The sequence below is a fragment of the Acinonyx jubatus genome, chromosome A3 (assembly GCF_027475565.1).
Source record: "Acinonyx jubatus isolate Ajub_Pintada_27869175 chromosome A3, VMU_Ajub_asm_v1.0, whole genome shotgun sequence".
Lineage (NCBI taxonomy): Eukaryota > Metazoa > Chordata > Mammalia > Carnivora > Felidae > Acinonyx > Acinonyx jubatus.
In genome coordinates, this window is record NC_069388.1 from 131,116,912 (window position 1) to 131,137,708 (window position 20,797).

General features: G+C 41.8%; 1 protein-coding gene across 1 annotated transcript in view; it reads left to right on the plus strand.

The window, feature by feature from the left end:
• The first annotated feature begins 1,303 nt into the window (after window positions 1-1,303).
• The window catches only part of ADAM17 (ADAM metallopeptidase domain 17), a 52,292-nt gene continuing 32,798 nt past the window's right edge, over window positions 1,304-20,797 (plus strand). Inside the window, exons 1-4 of the mRNA XM_027077845.2 lie at window positions 1,304-1,645; window positions 12,204-12,336; window positions 18,268-18,398; window positions 19,201-19,289. Coding sequence (XP_026933646.1) covers window positions 1,549-1,645; window positions 12,204-12,336; window positions 18,268-18,398; window positions 19,201-19,289 — 450 coding nt within the window. The 5' untranslated portion in view covers window positions 1,304-1,548. The remainder of the gene's footprint in view (window positions 1,646-12,203; window positions 12,337-18,267; window positions 18,399-19,200; window positions 19,290-20,797) is intronic.

Consider the following 20,797-nt stretch of genomic DNA (forward strand, 5'->3'; position numbering starts at 1 on the left):
GCTCTGCTCTGACAGGAGAGAGCCCCGATGCACACAACTCGAACTCTTGAATCGTGAGACCATGACCCTAGCCGAAGTCGGATGCTCAACTGACAGCCACCCAAGATACAGTTTTTTCTTAAGTTGGGTACGATTGGCAGAGGCAAAATTCTGCCTACCTTTGACTAGGCATGCAATCAGTGTTTCTATTTAATGAAGGCCTACCTCAGATGAACCAGTTGCAGTGAAACCAAAAATGCACAAAGCCAGTAACTATGGATAACAACGGTTGGAAAAGATGCTGAGGTTTTACTAAGGCCCTACCACAATGAACCTAAATTTAAACCATCGTTTGTGTATTTTATTAGGAGCTAGCCTTGAAAGTTCACCAAGCAAGGCTATATTCTGTTCCCAACAAGTTATCACTTCATAATGGAGAAAAGGCTGTTCCACTCACTCTTAAGTGGGAAATGTGTTATGTCCTACTTGTATAAATTTTAGTTGAACCAAAATAGCAATACGCATCAAATGTTATTAGAATGTTTTCTTCAATACTATAAACACTCAACTACTAAAATTATGCGAAGGATTGCAACACAAGATACAAACTGCTTTGGGAACTCTCCAATCTAAGCTAAACGAACCAAGCAGGACTGACTTTTTAGAAAGTTGGCTGGAAGATTCTAGCTCCTGTACTCACAGACGTGGAGGAGTTAGGGCTAGGATCCTAGTTTCTGTAAAAGCTTGCAGACCCTCTGCCTACAGCGGGGCCAACGAGAAAACTCGCGTCCAGAAGGCTACCTTTCATTTCCCGCCACCAAGCCTTGTTGATCACGAGGGACGCCGCCGGTGGCCGCACGTTAGGCGCGGACGGCCCGCCTGGACACCCCACTTGCGTCCGGGAGGCTGGTCTCCCAGGACCCTGGCGCGTGGACAGAGATTCTCCCGGGTCAGAAGCTGGGCCGCCTCCATCCGGCGTCCCAGCCCAGGCGCCCCTCGCGGTAGGCCCTGGGCCGCAGGGCGCTTTCTACAGCCGTGGAGTGAAAAGCGTAACGGGGATCCTAACCAGACGTGGGACTCAGACGACGGAGGTGGCCCGACGCGCCTCTGAGGGCCTACTCACAAGCTCCCGCCTCCCTCGCGGCGGTCACCCGAGGACAAAGGCGAGGCCCGGATGGGTCGAGTCAGGCCGTGTAGGCGCCGGCCGCGCCCCTGGGGAGACGGAGCGGGAGGGCGGAGGGGCGGTGAGGGGGCGGGGCGCCGGCAAGGGGCGGGGCCAGCGAAGGCCTCCCGGCATGCCGCGCAGGGCCAGGCTTCCGGCTGTGGGCGGTGTGGGGGCCGGAGGCGGCCGGAAGCGGGTTGAGCCGCCCTCTCCGAGCGCTTCCTGCACTTCCGGGGACCTGGAGCCGAGGTCTAGAGTCTTCCGGTAGGCGGCGCGGGAGGAGTCAGAGTCTTGAGGGGCCGGGCCGGGCGGATTCCCTTCTCTCCCAATGTGAGCAGTGTCCTGAGCGCCCCCCCCGTCAGGCGAAGGCTGCCCAGAGAGCTGGAGCCGGTGGCCGGGCCGGGAACATGAGGCAGTGTCTCCTCTTCCTGACCAGCGTGGTTCCTTTCGTGCTGGCGCCGCGACCTCCGGACGGGCCGGGCTTCGGCTCCCCGCAGCGACTCGGTAAAGACCCGGGAGAGTTGGCTTAGACAGGCGCCGGGCGCCTGGAGCGCGCTGCTTTCGGGGAAGAGCAGGGGAGCAGGATCTTTCAGGTGTTTGGGGGCGGGGTGTTGGAGGACGGTGGCGCGTCCCGAAGTTTTCAGTGCAGGAAGGGGGTGTGGCTCTCGGAGTTTAGGGAAAGTAGGAGGACCGGCTTGACTTTCTGAATGGGAAAGGGATACTGGAAGGGCCCCCTGGGTGACTGAGGCCCGGGGAGGGGTCGGCCTCCTGAGTTTGTGTTTGGGGAGTAGTTCGGGAAAGAGGGAAGCACGGGGCGGGGGGGAGGTGTTGGCTCGTGTTTGGGGAGGGAGATGTGGTGCAGGTCCCTGTCCTACTAAGGGGTTCCTACCAAAGCCGGGACTTGGTGGAGGATGGGAAGGGCCCAGAACCCCACAGCTCTCCCTGGCTCTCCAAAATGAACTAGAATTTCTGCTGTAGGAGGTACTTAAGTAGTAATCTGGTTGGAAGGCGGAGACCGGAGAGCTCAATCTTGAACTTGTGTTTTGCGAACTTTTAAGCAGGTACTTATTTAAATTGTAGCTTATTGGAGGTGCTGGGAGGAGGCGCTTAAACCTACCAAGAGGACTTTTTGATGCTGCGTGAAAGCCTTCCTTGCCATTTTAAAACAAAGAAGTTCTCAGAGACGACCAGTTTGGTCAGTTTTGAGCCCAGAAAGTAGAGGGTTCTTATTTAGATTTTCTAAAGAGGCTGGATTTTCAGGATGGACGTATATTCAGAGATGTGAAGTTCGTGTAAAGTTACAATGTCCTAGGGTCTTTTACCTTCCAAAAGCTGACCTGTAACACAGTTTAATTAGTAATTACATATGAAGCCTAGTATATTTTCCCAGTGTGCAGGGTTGATTTTTTCATAGTTGTATTGGTCCCCAAATACCACCATGATTCCATGTATAGTGTTGTGAAGATTGAGACACCACGTGGGCTTTCTTTATAGCTAATTAAAACCTTCGCATTAGTTTGCCTGGCAATTCTTTTATTTAAGGGGAAGAAATTGTAATTGGCTGAGAGGGTATTAAAGGTGTTGAGTGTCCTCCCTGGAACAACTGCTTTGTGGTTATCTCAAATTGAAATGGATTACAAGTGAGTAGTTTAATGAACGACAAGGGAGCTCGTTAGGAAGGGCCGAGATGCGATAAGTCAGTACAGACTGAAGGGGAGCTTTGAGGTAGGGGTGGTCAGGATGGAGGGATAGGGTAAGGATCTACGTCGTAAGGATAAATGTTAATAAAAAGAACGGGTGTTTTGAGATATTAAAATTATATTTTCACCAGTATAACACGGCTGTTTCACTTTTATTATTAACACGCTCTTGTTCACAGCTGGAAAGTCAGTAGCATGTGAATCCTAAGGGTGCGCACAGAGTGGAGGAAAACCTTACTCTCTAGATGAACCCTCTACAACATTTACAGATCATAGAGGGGTGTGTGTGTGTGTGTGTGTGTGTGTGTGTGTGTTTGACGGTGTGCTTTGTATTTGTGAGGTGGCTACCACTAGTGCCAGGAAAATGCATAGACTTATCCATGTATTCACCAAATGTTAAATTTTTTTTTTTCAACGTTTTTATTTATTTTTGGGACAGAGAGAGACAGAGCATGAACGGGGGAGGGGCAGAGAGAGAGGGAGACACAGGATCGGAAACAGGCTCCAGGCTGCGAGCCATCAGCCCAGAGCCCGACGCGGGGCTCGAACTCACGGACCGCGAGATCGTGACCTGGCTGAAGTCGGACGCTCAACCGACGGCGCCACCCAGGCGCCCCATCCAGATGTTAGAAGAACACGTAGCGTATGCAAGTATTACGTGTGGCGCTGGCAATAGGAAGATGAACAATGTTCATCTTGACGAAGCTTTTGCATCAGTCGTGTAGAGAGGTCCAAACGGACAGTTCCAAAGCAACATGGAGGAGACTGATACAAGTGCCTCATGGCAAGTATTGTTACTACGAGGAGGCACCCGGTCTGGCCTGGGAAGGTTATGGAAGCTCCCTGAGGGAGGTGATACTCAGAGCCCAGACTTTAAGTTTAGGTAGATGAAGAGGGAAAATAAGGACACTGCTGGCAGGGGCACTTAGAGGCTGTAGAGTTGCAAGGAATCTTCGAGATCATGTTTTAGTTTTTAAAATAAAACAGAAAAAAATGAATCTAAGGAAGGTGTAGTGAGTTGTCCCGTTGTCACAGTGATAAATATATGCCTTGTGGGTATTCTTTCTTTTGAAGAATGACTGTGTGTGTGTGTGTGTGTGTGTGTGTGTGTGTGTGTGTTTGATGGCTTAGGATGTGATTGGTTGCTTAACTGCTCAAGATCAAAGAATAGTTTTATAGTTAAAGAGCATGGCTTATGGTAGCCTACTTATTCTATAAATGCTACTGTAACCTCAGTATTACTTTTCTTAAGTAAATTCTACCCCCGACATGATGCTCGAACTCACAACCCCAAGATCAGGAGTCACATGCTCTACCGACTGAGCCAACGAGGTGTCCTTCAGTACTAAATATTGATTGGGATTTGACAACAGTCTTTGAAGGATAGAAATATATACTAGAATCCTGGCTTTTGAAGTACTCCATGGGACACCCAAGATGATTTCGATTGAACTGTTATGAATTGCATAATTCAGGAAAGTTATGAGTCATGTGAACTTAGTCACGATGATATCTTGTTGAAGTTGCGGCTGGGGTGTATAAGTCTCACTCTGATTTCAAAAGTGTTTTCCTTTTGTGTTACTTTTAATAAAAGAGGATGTAGTGGGTGGAGGGAAAAAAATATAGGTCATAGATGAGGGATGAAAGTTTGTATCAGAAACGTGTTGAAATTTACCTTGAGGTTATTGGTGTGGGGATTCTCCACGTTGCAGTGCTTGTTTCTCATTATTGGCCACCATTTTGCTCAATGGTTTGACATCTGGCTTCCTCTTTTGATGTTAATTTTGCTTACAGGCTGCATTCCTTTGAAACCGAAACACTTAACCACCCTAACTGCTCCAAGAGAGATTTAATGCCAGTCTGCTTTGAACTAGTCAGAGAGATAAACTGTATTTCATTGAGAGAAATCCCTTTGGCCTTTACAGAGTTTTCCAGAACAGTAAGTGTAGGTGTCCTCTGAGGCCAAGGGTGGTTGATTTTTGGGTTCTTTACCAATTTGTACTTGTGAGAGATGGTGTTTTCAGTTAGAAGTATAATTTAAAGAAAGTCTGAAAAAAGACTGATAGAGGGAAGGAGGGACCAGAGTAGAGAATAGATTTTACTGAGGTAGGGAAGTGAAGTCAAATGCTTTTTTTTATATCCCTTAACTTAGTCCTAAAATTAACCAAGGAGAGTGGTATCTCCCTCCCACACGTTTCGTTTCGTTTCTTTTCTTTTCTTTTCTTTTCTTTTCTTTTCTTTTCTTTTCTTTTCTTTTCTTTTCTTTACTCTTTCCTCCCCTCCCCTCCCCTCCCCTCCCCTCCCCTCCCACATGGGTTGTCAACTTTGACAAGTCTCATCTGCTGCCCTCCTTTCACTTACATATTCTAGTAACTAGTAAATATGTATCTCTGACTTAGACTTGTCCGAAGCTCCACACTCCTGTATCCAACTGCCCACTTGATATTTCTGTCTCCTGTTCACAGGCACTTCAAATATAAGTGCAGAATTACTTACCATCTATTTGTTTGATGAGAAGAAAGTATTGGGTACAGTGGTTAGGAATAGGCGGAGGTGCTGGAAGGTGTGGAAGTAGTTCACTGCCTATTTTGGATTTGTATCCCTTTCAGCTACAGAGCTGTATGGACGGATCTCGGTTTCCTTACAGGTTCCCTTGGGTTGTGCTAACTTTTATTTGGGCTTAGAGTTGCCATGTGGCTGGTCTTGCTGGAGAATCTTGGCCCTGGTGAAGAGTTCTTGATAAGGAATTATTGAGACAGCTCATCCTCCATCACCCCTAACTGGTGTATACCCATGAAATTGAGTTTTTAGTTCCCAGGCTCTGGGGTCCACTGCCCGGCAGAGAGCACCGCTCTCCTTTTTCTCATCCTTTAGCCCCAGCGAGGGATTTACCCACATCCAGAGCACAGTAACCTGGCCGGGCCACTCCCTTCTCCTGCATAATTTGGGGAGTCCTGAAGAGCGGTCAGGTCTCCTGTGTCTTCTGCACAAGCAGACTAAATACAGCAGTCCTGCCTTTTTCCTTTTCACGTCTGACATCAGAAGTAGGAGCATGACACTCACGTGTCACTTTGGGGAACTCTGTACTCCACCCAGCAGAGCAGTGGTGAGTAGGCCGAGGGCTACAGTGGTTCTGCATTATACTTGCAAGTTACGCAATTTATTGTAAAAAGAAAAATTAAGTAAACGTCCACAAATGTTCCCAGACTCTAATCATACAACACTTGATTGTTTAAAAATTGGTTTTATCATAGAAGTGTTGGCTCTGGGCTTGATGAAAGAAATATGGGTATAGTTTGTATCAGTCAGTGGCCATAAAAGCAGATCCCACAGATGAAACAGTTTGGGTGTAAAAGAAGGATGGAATGGACGGTTTATCAGATCTATAGGCCACTTCACACCTACATGGAGAAAGCCAGTTTACTGCAAGCCTGAAGCTCCAGTTTTCTCCTCCTCCTTTGAGAACATGTAGAAGGAATGAAGTATCAGCTGCTTTTTACTGCTCATGTCGGTGTTGAAAATTGTGTAAAACAGATTTGCTTTCTCTGCCTGAAATCACTATGTGACTTATCACTGACAACTGCAAAAGTATGATGACTAAATGCAGAGAAGTCTTACGTAAAGGAACAGTGTAATTGCAAACTATATAAGAAACAAGATATAGTATGGAACTCCAGAATCTTTCAGCATCCACCTGTCCCCCCATCATCCCTTCCCCCAAACCTGCTCCTACTCATGTTTTTGTTTTTGTTTTGTTTTTTTTTTTAATATCTCCGTGAATGTGGTGCCACTATCTACGCAGGTACCCATGCCAGGAACCTGGGGGTCTTTTCGTGATCTCTGCCTGGATGGCTTGTCTGCTTACTAGCCAGTTTCCCAGACTCCGGTCTTGTTCCCCTTTAGCCCACTTTCCACACTGCAGTCATATTGAAATTTCTTATAGCTGTTGCCTTATCTACAGTCCAAAATCCTTAATTTAGTTCCATGGCCTTCCTTGACCGAATTCTGCCTGCCTCCACTCTCACACCTCTTGTGTCGTTCTGTACTCCAGCCTCGGTGAGTTACTTTCATTTCTTTGAGTATTCTGCTCTGTTTCCCGTGTACCTCAACGTATATGTTAGGCCTTCTACTTAGAACCCTGTCCTTTCTTTCCCTTGGTGGACTCGCCCTTTTGGTCTTGGCTTCAGTACTGTTCCCCAGGAAAGCATCCTTGGCTTGCCAGGCAGGAGTCATCCTGCTCTGTCCTCCCATGACTTCTTGCAACTTCCTCTCCCTGGGTACCTGACATACTTTATAATTTTTTTTTGTATAGTGAGTGGTCTTCTCTCCAGTGTTCTAATTCTATCAGATATCTATTTCTCTCTATTATATCCCTAGTGCCTGGAAGGTGGGATATTTTCAACAAATGTTGAATAAATGAGTAGGTGGGGTCTGGTGGAAGGGAGGAAAACTGTGCAGACTGTGTATGCAGGAAAGGAGCAGTGGGGGTGGGAGAGCAGTAAGGACAGAAGCAGTAAGGACAACTAGACAGAGGAGGCCAAGTGAGGGAAACCATAGCATGTGGCAGAGAAGAGCAGGGAGGGATGGTAGGCAATACCTAAATAAAGTAGTACTCTAGTCTGACCTTTTGAATTGTGTCTGTTGTTTTCTAATTTTGTGTTTGTAGCCAGCTAAATTGAGAAAAAAGCTCAGTTGTTTACGGGACTGCTGGAAGGACTTAGAAAGCAAGGAAGATGTCCTCATTGTAGAGAGTGCTGGGCAGCCTTGGTGGAGTGCTAAGAAAGATAATTAAATGGATTCTGTTTAAGTTTATTCCGAGATTTGGATATGGATAAAAGATAAACTCTTGGGAATTATTTCAAATTCTGTTGAAAAAGCAATTGAAAGTTGAGATGACCAGTGTGGTTGGAATTTCGGAGGTGAGGTACGGTGGAATGCGAAGTATCTGAGAGACTCCTTGCTGGGGCAGGCGGTACTGAGAGCAGGATCTCTGTTGGACGAGGGGAGTGGTGCCAGGGCATCCAGTGGGAGATATCTAGTAATTATAATATGGCACATTACAGTTGAAACACATTACTTAGGTATTTCAAAGTACTTTAGCAAGCTACATTTTAAAGGTGCTTGTTATGGAAAATATACCTAAAGATAACCAGTGATGTTACTATCGCGCTCTTTCTTTTTTCTAGGCCTATTTTTATACATGGTTAAGATCATGCAATATGAATAGTTTTTTTAAATCTACTCTTGTTTATTTATCCTTGTTGTCTTAATCTTGTTTACTTATAGTGTATGTTCCCGTGTTCTTAGAAACCTATTGTTCCCAGCGTTTTTAATGATTGTAGATTTTTTTTGTCATTTTGAAGTGCTATAATGTATCTTTTTCTCAGTTTATTAACGTACCTTGTTTCTGATTTTTGTTCTTAAAAATAATGGAAGGCTGAACAAGGACCGTCTTTGTGCCTAAAGCTTTGTCTTCACTTTGAGCTACTTCCTTTTATTAAATTTTTTTTTTAACGTTTTTATTTATTTTTGAGACAGAGAGAGACAGAGCATAAACAGGGGAGGGGCAGAGAGAGAGGGAGACACAGAATGGGAAGCAGGCTCCAAGCTCTGAGCCATCAGCCCAGAGCCCGACGCGGGGCTCGAACTCACGGACCGTGAGATCGTGACCTGAGCGGAAGTCGGACGCCCAACCGACTGAGCCACCCAGGTGCCCCTGAGCTACTTCCTTGAGCCTAGTTCAGGGGTTCTCAGACCTGAGTGCATCAGCATCACCTGGAAGGCATGTTAAACACAGATTGCTGGGCCTCAACCCCAGGATTTCTGACTGAGTAGGACTGAGAAGAGGCCTGAAAACTGGCCTTTCTAACAAGTTCCTAGGTGGCGCTGCCGGTGTAGGGACCACACTTTGAGAACAACTGGCCTATCTTATTGACAATGACACTATAGTATTGAGGTTAAGGTTTGCAGCCAGTAGGAGTGATTATGATCTTGAATGAAACTGAGTTCATGTACCAACCTGTACCAAGGAAGTTGAAGAGCTATAAAGGATTGTATCAGCATCTTGGCATTGAGGATTTGTGCAATTGGTGCACACAGCAATGCTGTTTTTTGCAAGGTTCTATGCTGGGTGTTGTGAAGTAAGGATACTGTGAGTAATAAAACCCAGCTCCCTTTCGGCTGTTTTACAATCCGTGAGATAAGACAAATATAACACAGAAGTACTGGAAAAAAGAGTTGTAAACAAAGGGCTACAGAATTCAGAGAGAGGCAAGGTCATGTTTGGTTGACACATCAGAAAGTAGGAGGTCAAGAAGTAGAAGGTCCAAGAAGAGCTAGGATATTTTTAAGGAGTTTCACAAATATGACATCAGTGAAGCGTGGGGTTTTCAGCCAGACAAGCCCAAGTTCAAATCTTGGTTCTGTGCTGCATTAGTCTTGTGATATTATTCTCCTTGAGTCTGTTTCTTCATCTGTAAATGGGGACACTACGCTAGGTATGTTGTGTAGATAATGTAATAAAACATCCAGCAAAGTGTCTTGTAGGAAGTACACACTCAAAAATTGTTGAATAGGGACACTTGGCTGGTTCAGTCGGTAGAGCATGTGATTCTTAGGGTCATGAGTTTGAGCCCCACGTTGGGTGTGGAGCCTACTTAAAAAAAAAAAAAAGTAAAAAAACATTTTTGAATAAGTGGTTAGCTTCTTGAAGGTTTTCATTGGTACTGCTAAGTGTTATAATTAATAATGCCAAATCAACAACCATCCATTGGCATAAAAGTGATGCCTTTTGAAACAGCTTTTCTGTTGATTAAATTTTAAAGGAAATTTTATTGATGGAAAATCAATGGTACCCAAAAATGTGAACTTTGCTGCCACTTTATTTAATCTTATCTTGAGTTAGAGCCTTGAATGGATTTTGATGAAATTTACTTTCGGGGCCTCTGGCTGGTTCAGACGTTAGAGCTTGTGACTCTTGATGTCAGGGTTGTGAGTTTGAGCTCCATGTTGGGCATGGCACCACTTAAAAAAAAAATTTACTTTCATCATATAACAGCATGCTTACCTCTTGTTTTCTTCAGGTTTGCCTAAATATTATGCAACAGTGAAGCATCTTTCCTTCTTTGACCCCTCTTCTTAAACTGGTCCTGCCTACTGCCTGTCTTTGCTATCCTGCTTTAACGTCCACAGTACTGACATTTTTGTGCGTTGTCTGTCTCTCCCACACTAAAATGAGTACTTCAGTAGACAAGGACTTTGCTTTATTTAATGCGATATCAGACTTAGACTAGTGCCTGGCACATAAGAGGGAATTAATGAATTGGGACTCAACCAACTGAGGATATTTAGGGGAAGAGGGACGAGTTTTGGATCAATTCTTTTCAAAGTGGTTTTGTGGGCATATTTAACCTCAGTAACAATATACTTGTATTTTAAGCTCCTGGTGTTATATTTTAAGGACATTCTAAGTCCAGTGGAATGATTTTGAACACCATTGCTTCTGTAGTGGTATTTGTTGAGAGAAAAGGAAAACATCAGCTCCAATATTTTTAGACAATTTCTACAGACTTCAGTCACCAAAATAGTCTTCCAAAAATCCTCCTGATTTTGGAAGAGGCAGCAGAGCTGATGATGAAAAGTGACTTACATGGGTATCATATACTTTATAGTGTTTACTCTTGCTCTATACCAAATAAAAATGTTTTTGTGCATGTTTTGTTTTTGGGGTAGTGCATCTTTGCTTTTCTTGGGTTCCAAGTCAGTCTAGTAAAATAATTAATGTTGGTTGTTTTTTTTTTTCAGGGATTAGTTTGGTCATATCACTTCTACTTCCTCATGTCCAGTGGATTGATCATTCTGCTGTGTCTGTTGAGGACACAGGAGCAGTGATGGGGATATTACCTGTTTTTTGCTCTTTAATTTGGAATATGTAATTTTTCTGTAAAAGATTTACTTTCGGTTTGTTCGGGCCATTAATACATTTGTTGCTCTTTCGTACTACACATGAATTGTTAAGGAATTGATATAGCCCTGGTTAGCAGTGGTCAGTTTGAGTTGGTCACCTTCATCTTAGCAATTCTAAGCTGACAGGCCAGAAATGCCTTTAATTTAGAAATTAGCTCATTCGTAACATGATACTCTTTGAGATATCAAAATTATTAGTAGCTAGTATGAATGTGAACTCATGTTCAGATTTCCCTAATTGTCACAAGTATCTTTTCACATTGGTTTGTTTGACCTAGGATCCAAAAAGGTCGAGGTGCCTGGCTGGCTCAGTTGGTAGAGCGTGTGATTCTTGACCTTGGGGTTGTGAGTTTGAGCACCATATTGGGTGGAGAGATTACTTAAAAATAAAATCTTTTAGAAAAAAAAAAAGGTTCGCACATTGGCTTGCTTGCCATATTCTTGTCTATAGTAGTTCCCTTTATCTGTGGGGGATACATTCCAAGACAACCCTCCCTCCACCCTGTAGATGCCTGAAACCATGGATAGTACTATCCAAGCCCTGTGATATATTGTGTTTTTTCCTGTAGGTGCTTACCTATCGTAAAGTTTCATTTATAAATTAGAGTAAGAATTAAACAACAGTAATAACAAAATCGAACAATTATAACAATATACCGTAATAAAAGTTTATACGAATGTGGTCTCTCCCAAAATCTTTTTTTTTTTTTTTTTAAAGTAAGCTTTATGCTCAGCATGGTGCTTTAACTCACAACTGCAAGCTCGAGTCGCATGATCTACCAACTGAGCCAGTCAGGCACCCCTCCTAAAGTCTTATTTTGCTGAACTTACCCTTGTGACAGTGTGAGCTGTTAAACTAAACTGCATACACGTTAAGATGAAGTAAGGTGAATGATGTGGGCATGTTGACCTAGTGTTAGGCTACTGTGTATTGACCTTCTGACGGTAGATCAGGAGGATCATTTGCTTCCAGACCACAGCTGGCTTTGGGTAACTGAAAGCTCTGAACTGGAAGCCTCAGATAAGGGAGGACTGCTGTGTTTTGTCTCTGCCCCACCCTTCTTTCCCATGCCATTTATTTCCTGAAGAAATTGGGTCATTTGTTCTGTAGGAATTCTAACATTCTGGGTGTGGCTGATTGCTTCCTAAGGTTGTTAGTTAATTTGGCAATCTAATCCCTTTATGTCTTAAAAAGTGGAAGTTAGGTTTTGATTAAATTCAGGTTCGATTTGTGTTTTTTGCCTTTAATTAATTTGGGGGGGCAAGAATGCTTCATAGGTTATGCTTAGCACTTCAAAATGCGTCAGGAAGAGTTTGTTGTCAGAACTTGTCATTTTAGTGATATTACAATTGATTAGTAAGTTTAGGTGTTAATAACCTTTTTACCTTTATTTCAGAAAAGCTTGATTCTTTACTCTCAGACTACGATATCCTCTCTTTATCCAATATCCAGCAGCACTCAGTAAGAAAACGCGATCTACAAGCCTCAACACATTTAGAAACACTACTAACTTTTTCAGCCTTGAAAAGGTAATTCGAACTATTTATAGAAAAATATTGGGGCAATGAGGGACTTAGTTTGGCAAAAGGAGAAAAATAAGGTGTTTACTGAGGTCTTAGGAAGTTACATTTTAAAAATTTGTAATTGATATAATTACAGTTGGTCATGATTCTTAATACTGCTTATTCTAAAATTCATAGTGATGGTTATTAAAAACAAGCAAATGGGTATTCTAGAGGTATTAATGATGGTAATAATGTTTATGGGATGGGTTCTAACAAAGGATTTTGATTGATTGATTGATAATACCTTAAATTTTTTGTGCTACTTTAGAACCATCAGCTATGTAAAATATTTTTATTTTCTATATGAAGATGCTAAAGTTTAGAGGTAAAGGATTTGTTCAGGACCCCACAGCCTGGTGGTAAGCTGGATGTAGAATTCAGTGCTGTGCATATATTGAATTCCCGTTAAGTTGTAGCATAAATTGATAGATGTGATCTATTTGGGCAGTCATCTTACTTTCTCTTATGTTTTGTAGATGTAAGTGATAGATAATTGCAGGCCTTTTTCTAAAATCTTTTTAGGGAGCTTTACTAATATCAAAACAAACACTGAGAGAATATAAATGGACTGAGTCATTCTATATTCATAGGTTAGGTCTTCCCTATCAAATATTTAAAAAAAATTTTTTAATGTTTTTATTAATTTTGAGAGACAGAGCACGAGTGGGGGAGGGGCAGAGAGAGAGAGGGAGACACAGAATCTGAAGCAGGCTCCAGACTCTCAGCTGTCAGCACGGAGCCCGACGTGGGGCTCGAACTTACAAACTGTGAGATAATGACATGAGCTGAAGTTGGATGCTCAACCCCCCCCCCCAGACAAATATTTTAAGTAAGGAAAGTAATACATATATTTGGTTTAAAAAGCCAACTATGGAGGGTATAAGAAGTTTTCACTTCCTCCTCAAACTTCCCAGATCCAGAGAGGTTTCCTGTATAAACCTCTAAAAGCTTTTAAGGCATATTTTTTGCATACAGATCCGTATACATGTAGGTGATATAGATAAGTGTATCATTTTTAACAACTGCATAATATTCCTGTTGCATAGAATTGTAACTGTTTATTGGCTAGTAACCTACAAATAGATATGTCTAACCAAAGTGATTTTTTTTTTCTATAGCAAATAATGTCGTAATAAATATCTTCGTGAAAATACCTTGTCTAGGTATTTTTATGGGATACATTCCTGAAAGGAGAATGGGTCAAGGAAATATATACTATAACTGTTTACTGATATTACCATATTTCTTCCCAGCCCAGTTTATTCTTCTAGCAGCAGTATATGAGTTTACCCATTTCCAGTAAGGTTTTATCAGCCTTTATTTTTTGTCCCTGTGAAAGAGGATGGTATCTCATAGTTGTTTTGATGGTCATTTTTTGTGAAATTGATCATCTTTTCACGTCTAAGTCATTTGTTTGTGTCTACCTTTTCATATTCTTTTACCATTTTTCTGTTGGATTCTTTTGGTTACTGAATCAGAGTCATGCTTAGCATATTTATCATTTATCATATGTGTAACTGATATTTTATGAAAATATATTTTACAATGTCATTTTGTTTTTCCTAGTTACTGCCATCATCCTTAGATTTTTTTGAATAATTTCTTTCTCTTAAGAGTTCATGTCAAAATATTGCAATATTGGTGACAGAGCTTCCAGACTTGTAGCAAATTTGAGCAGAGTGGTGATAATTATAGTTTATCAGTTGCTTATTTTGTGTCATTCACTTCAGTAGGCCCTTTGCGTCTATTATCTCTAATTCTTACCGTACTCCACAAAGGAATTTTTGTAATCTCTGGAAAAAAAAAAAATGAGACTCAGAGAGGTTGGGTAACTTGCCCAAGGTCATTCAGCCAGTAGTAGAAGATACAGGATTTGATGATAAGCCTGTGTTATTTCTGCTGTGCTGATGGAGATTTTGGTGAAGGAGTGGATATAGTAGTGAGAGATGAATAGGAGCAAAGGGAAAAACTGCAAAATAAGAACTCACAATTTAGCTTTCTAAGGTTTTTTGTTTGTGTGTGTGTTTTTTTTTTAAGTTAGGTTTGAGGTACCTCATAGAAACTTTTCTGTGGAGGAAGATACTCCCGTAGCCTTCCATATTCTTTCCTGCTTCATAGATGCCATTGATTCATTAAGAAAATGTTCAACAATATCTACCTATTATCATCTCTGTGTAAGGCAGCAGAGAAATTTGTAATTTATTTTACAGTTTCCATCTCAGATGTTTAAGTGGAAATGTATCTAACAATGAACGATAACTTTGGACCAGTTACATTAAAATAGTTGATTTCATTTTACCCTGGAAACCATTCAGTTAGTAGGTGGTATTATTTTCATTTGTAGATGAAGGTTCAGAGGTTCAGAGGTTAAGGCCAAGATCAAGCATGAAGCAAGACAGGATTTAACTAAACTAGGGTTGTCAGACTCCAAAGCGCACATCCCTTCCTTCTGTTACACTCTGTTGTTAAAAGAAAAAAAATTAGGGTATTTGAAATGATCTGTTTATATACAGCTGAACTTACCAATATGAAGTCACTCATTACTTGATGGTGATGGTAAATGATTAGATTTTGTGGATAGTAGTAAAAGGCAGAGTAATTTAAACCATGATCATAAAATTAAATGTGTGTGTGTGACTATTAGCAGTTGAAAAGCATGGAAGCACTGAGAAATTGTAAGAGGGTTTAAAAAGTAATTTTATGAAGAAAAACTGTTTGAAATATGCCTAGAAGTTACATTTCCTCTGTTTCATAAGTCAAAAAATACTGTTATTCTAAAGTAATGAAAAAGTTAAAAATACTGTTTTAATACTTTTTTTAAATGTTTGTTTGTTTGTTTATTTATTTATTTATTTATTTATTTATTTTTTGAGAGAGAGAGACAGGGTGAGAGCAGGGGAGAGCAGAGAGAGAGGGAGACACAGAATCTGAAGCAGGTCCCAGGCTCTGAGCTGTCAGCACAGAGCCTGATGTGGGGCTTGAACTCACGAGCCATGAAGATCATGACTTGAGGCAAAGTTGGAGGCTTAACCGACTGAGTCACCCAGGCGTGCCTGTTTTAATACTTTTTGATAATGTTACCCTTAAAAAGATTTAGGTATTTGTTCCTCTTTTTTTTTTTTTTTAATTTTTTGTTTTATGTTCTTTATTTTATATTTGAGAGAGAGAGAAAGAGAGGGAGACACAGAATCTGAAGCAGGCTCCAGGCTCCAAGTTGTCTGCACAGAGCCAGACATGGGGCTCAAACCCACAAGCAGTGAGATCATGACCTGAGCCAGATGCTCATGACCTGAGTCAGATGCTTAACCGACTGAGCCACCCAGGCACCCCTTGTTCCTCTTAAGAGTGAAATATCTCGAGTTACTTGAAGGGGGCTAGAACTGATAAAGAAATGGAAGTGACATTGGAACTTCCATATCCAGCTGAATGGACCATTGAAAATAGTTACAAGGTGCAAACTTCCAGTTGTAAAATAAATAAGTCATGGGGATGTAATGCACAGCATGGTGACTGTAATTAATATTGTATATATGAAAGTTGCTAAGAGAGTGGATCTTAGAAGTTCTTATCAAAAGAAAACAAATTTGTAACTGTGTGGTGACAGATTTAATTAGTCATTGTATTATCTATACAGAAAAGGATAGGAAAATACTATTCAGGTGGATTAAAAAAAATTTTTTTTAATGTTTATTCATTTTTGAGAGACAGAGACAGAGCATGAGCTGGGGAGGAGTAGAGGGAGAGGGAGACACAGAATCTGAAGTAGGCTCCAGGCTCTGAGCCGTCGGCACAGAGCCTGACATGGGGCTCGAACCCACGAACTGCGAGATCATGACCTGAGCTGAAGTCTCATGCTCAACCGACTGAGCCATCCAGGCGCCCCCATTAATTCAGGTGGATTGACACTAGTTTGTAGTTACTGTAAATCCTTAAAACTGAGAGAAACAAAACTGCTGAAGGAAGTCTCTAAGTACGTGATTTCACATAATTTTGGTAGGACAAAGCAAAATCTAAATTCCGACTGACCTATCCTGTCGGAGGTTTTTATAGCTCAGAGGTGAAGATTGGAATGTCAGAAAACAGTGGTACCATTTCTGGGTCCTTGTCTTTACAGAAGAGCAGATTTTTAATGTCGGAAACAAAGAGTGGGAGTCCAGTGATTTTTCTGGAAAGAACATTCAATAAAAGTAATATTGAGACTGCCCGAGGACTCTGAAACTAAATAAGTCATTTACAATAGGATGCTTTTCCTCTCAGAGTCCTCGGCAAAACTGACGGGGAAAAGTTCGTAGCTGTGAGTGTGTGGGAAGATATGTTTTAGGATAACAGGAGCAAATGTTTCAAGGGTTTCTGAAATAATGTCCTATTGTCTCTCTCTCTGACCATTAAACCACAAGCAAACTAAAACTACTTTGTTAGGCACAAAAAGTTAAAAAGATATGTTACCATGGAGACAGTCCCAGTCTAGCTTCTTTTTGGCAGTTCAGACTTACGCATACCCACAGGGAATTAACATTTCATGGTTTTAACCCCACACCTGACAAAATTTGTTCCTGTGGTTGAGATGAATCACATCTTTATCTTCGGTGTTCGTGGGCACACTGAGAGGGTAAAGAATAATTGAAAAATTCTTGCTCACCACACCCAGATTTTATGTCAGGACTGAAACTGGTAGAAAACAAAAGAATATTAAGCCAACTAAAGAACTGGTGTATGTATTTTAATGTTTGTGTTGGATACCTTATATTTATTTTCCTGATAGTAATTGTGGATTAATTTTTTTCAAGATAGGTTCTCTTTAGAAGGAGAAAAAAAAAGCTTGAGTGCTTTTAAATATAGAAAGTAGCATTTATTAATTTTGCACAGCAGTAAGACCAGCTTGATTGCTAGAGGCAGGATGGCACGGGCTTTTGAAATAAACCAAGTTCAGTTTCCAGTTTCATCATTTACTAGCTGTGTAACCTTGAGTATGTTGATGAGCCTCCAACCCTCACTTTTTACTGTGTTAAGCGTAAAGAAAGCGTGTAGTGCTGAGCAGGTATTCAGTAAGTGGTGTCTAGTAATATCAGTCTCTGATAAATATTTCAGACAAGCAGGATTTTAACTTAAATTGTCTAGATGTGGGTTTCCTTATTAAAAAAATGTTTTTAGTGTTTATCTATTTTTGAGAGACAGAGCACAAACACGGGAGGGGCAGGGAGAGAGAGACAGAATCCGAAGCAGGCTCCAGGCTCTGAGCTGCCAGCACAGAGCCCGACATGGGGCTGGGACCCATGAGCCATGTGATCATGACCTGAGCTGAAGTTGGACACTTAACCGACTGAGCCACCCAGGTGCTCCATGTGTTTCCTTACTCTTCACAGTCTCCAGAAAAGATGAATGCATATATTCTTTAAATCCTTTTTCCCCGCAATTCTGGTTTTTTTTTTCTTGGCCAAATTCTTTTTTTTTTAATGCTTTTATTTTTTGAGAGACAGACAGACAGACAGACAGACAGACAGAGGGCGAGCAGAGGAGGGGCAGAGAGAGAGGGAGACCCAGAATCCAAAGCAGGCTCCAGGCTCTGAGTTGTTAGCACAGAGCTCGACGCGGGGCTTGAACCCACAAACCATGGGTTCGTGACCTGAGCCGAAGTCGGATGCTTAACCGACTGAGCCACCCAGGTGCCCCCTGTTTGCCAAATTCTTACAGTTAAAGAAATTAGTCTGTTCATCTTTATCGGGGATATAACACTAAGTACCTAGTAAAATAGTAGTTGTAACTTGCATAGTCGTTTATTAATGTCAAGTCTCTTGTCAGCTTTTTAAAGAAACTTCAATTTCATGTTCTTGGAGTAAAATTTTGTGCGAAACTTTAATGTGCTTTGAGTAAAATATGGACGCAATCTTTCCTTAGGCATTTTAAATTATACCTGACGTCAAGTACTGAACGCTTTTCCCAGAATTTCAAAGTCGTGGTGGTAGATGGTAAAGACGAAAGCGAGTATGCCGTCAAGTGGCAGGACTTCTTTACTGGACACGTGGTCGGTTAGTACGGAGCTTGCTTGTTTGCCCTTGTGTCCCGGGTGCCGGGTGTCTGGATCTCGCTTGATTGCCTGTTCTTTTTTGGTGGGGGGAAGAGGGGATGTCAAAGAAGTGCCATTCTTTGTTTTATTTGAGGTATATAAGTTTGAAAGCGGGAACATTCAGACAGGAATAAATGGGTATTATCCAGCACGTATACTGTCTGTTTAAATGATTAAAGTGAATTTCCTCTCAAGTGATAAGAATCTAACCTCCTCCTGACTCTAGGAAAGGATTGTAGGCTTCCCTTATGAGATTTCAAACAGGGAAGCTAAAAGATAAAATAATTGGCTTTACGATCCTGTTAAGTACTTTTTTAAGACCTACATCAAACAAGCAATTGTGGTTTACTTCTGAAACTTCCTTTGCAGAAAAAAGAAATGGCATTAAAATCTGCAAATAGTGCAGTTCAAGCCCTGTATGATCCAGATCGTGCTTTTTGCCTCATCTTAGTTCTTTCTTAACCAAAAGTAGGTAAAGTTATTCCAGAAGAGCATCTACACCTTTGTTTTTTGTCTGTAACACGCTCTAGATAATTCTCATAGGAGGATTGAGAGAAAGAGGTTTTAAATGAGTTGAGGCTACTCTTTAGGAGTGTGAATACCTTCCTGCTCGCTGGGGCCTGTGTTTCTTTGGTGTAGATTTCTACAGTCCCTAGGCAGATTCCACTCTGATGAAGGGCTTGGTTGATTTGTATTGACACTGGTGCATAGTTTAGTTTTTGATATAAGTATTTCTTAATGATGGAATGTTTTTTTCTTTTAAGGTGAGCCTGACTCTAGAGTTCTAGCCCACATAGGAGATGATGATATTACAGTAAGAATCAACACAGATGGGGCAGAATATAATATAGAGGTAAATCTACATGTGAATTTTTTTTGGAGGGGAGCTGTTATAAAAAGCTGTTTCTCATTTGTTTTAAGAAGGCAAAGGTCTTTGGGGCACCTGGGTGGCTCGGTCTAAGTGTCTCTTGATTTCAGCTCGGGTTATCACCTCTAGTTCGTGAATTTGAGCCCTGCCTTGGGCTCTGTGCTGACAGCGCAGAACCTGCTTGGGATTCATTCTCTCTCCCTCTCTCTCTCTCTCTGCCCCTCCCGTGCTTGTGTTCATGCTCTCTCCCTCTCAAAATAAAGGAATAAACTTTAAAAAAAAAAAAAAGACAAAGGTCTTTAATTATGCTTACTTTTCCCCTTGTATTTAAAGTTTTTACCAGTGAAGTAAATGATTATGATTTTTTATAGTAAAAAAGGCAATATTTTTTTACATGTCTGAGAGGCTGTCATAAGATGCACCCTGTATTTCCTTTTTTTAAGTTTAACTTTTTTTAATGTTTATTTTTGAGAGAGAGCATGGGTGCACATGCACATGGGGAAGGGGCAGAGAGAGAGAGAGAGAAAGAGAGAGAGGAGGATAAGGGATCCGAAATGGGCTGTGTGCTGACAGCAAAGAGCCCGATGTGGGGCTTGCACTCATGAACCGTGAAATCATGACCTGAGCCAAAGTTGGATATCTAACCGACTGAGCCACTCAGGTGCCCCCTTTTATTTATTTATTTTTTAAGTTTATTTAGGAGTGCCTGGGGTGGCCCAGTTGGCTAAGCAATCCCACTCTTGATTTCTGCTCAGGTCATGATGTCATGGTCATGGGATCTAGCCTCACATTGGAGCCTGCTTGGAACTCTCTCTCTCCCTCACTCTCTGCCCTTCCCCCTCTCATGCGTGCTCTGTCTCTCTGTCAATAGTTAAATAAAATAAAATACTTATTTTGAGAGAGAGAGAGGAAGCACGAATGGGGTGGCAGGGAGAGAATCCCAAACAGGCTCTGCACTGTCAGTACAGAGCCCAGTGCAGAGCTTGAACTCCTGAACCACCAGATCATGACCTGAGCCAAAATCAAGTCAGATGCTTAACTGACTGAGCCACTCAGTCGCCCCTGATTTTTATGTTCTTTATTGCATAATTCTTATCTGCAGTTACCTTGATATAAAAATTATTGTATTAAAATCTTAGACATAAGAGTAAACAGGAAAATGTATATATCTTATTTTTAACACATCACCATTAAACATTTTAAGCCATCACTAATTTTATCACCAAAGCTTGCTATAAATAAGGCTTATATGAATAAGCCTAGGTTAAACTTTAATCATAAGATGATTGTTTTGGAGCGCCTGGATGGCTTAGTTGGTTAATCATCTGACTCTTGGTTTTGGCTCAGGTTGTGATGTCATGGCTCTTGAGATCCGCATCGGGCTCTGTTCTGGCAGTGCAGAGCCTGCTTGGGATTCTCTCTCTCCCCCTCTCTTTCTGTCCCTCTACAACTTGCACGTGCACCTTTTCGTGCACACACACTCTCTCTCTGTT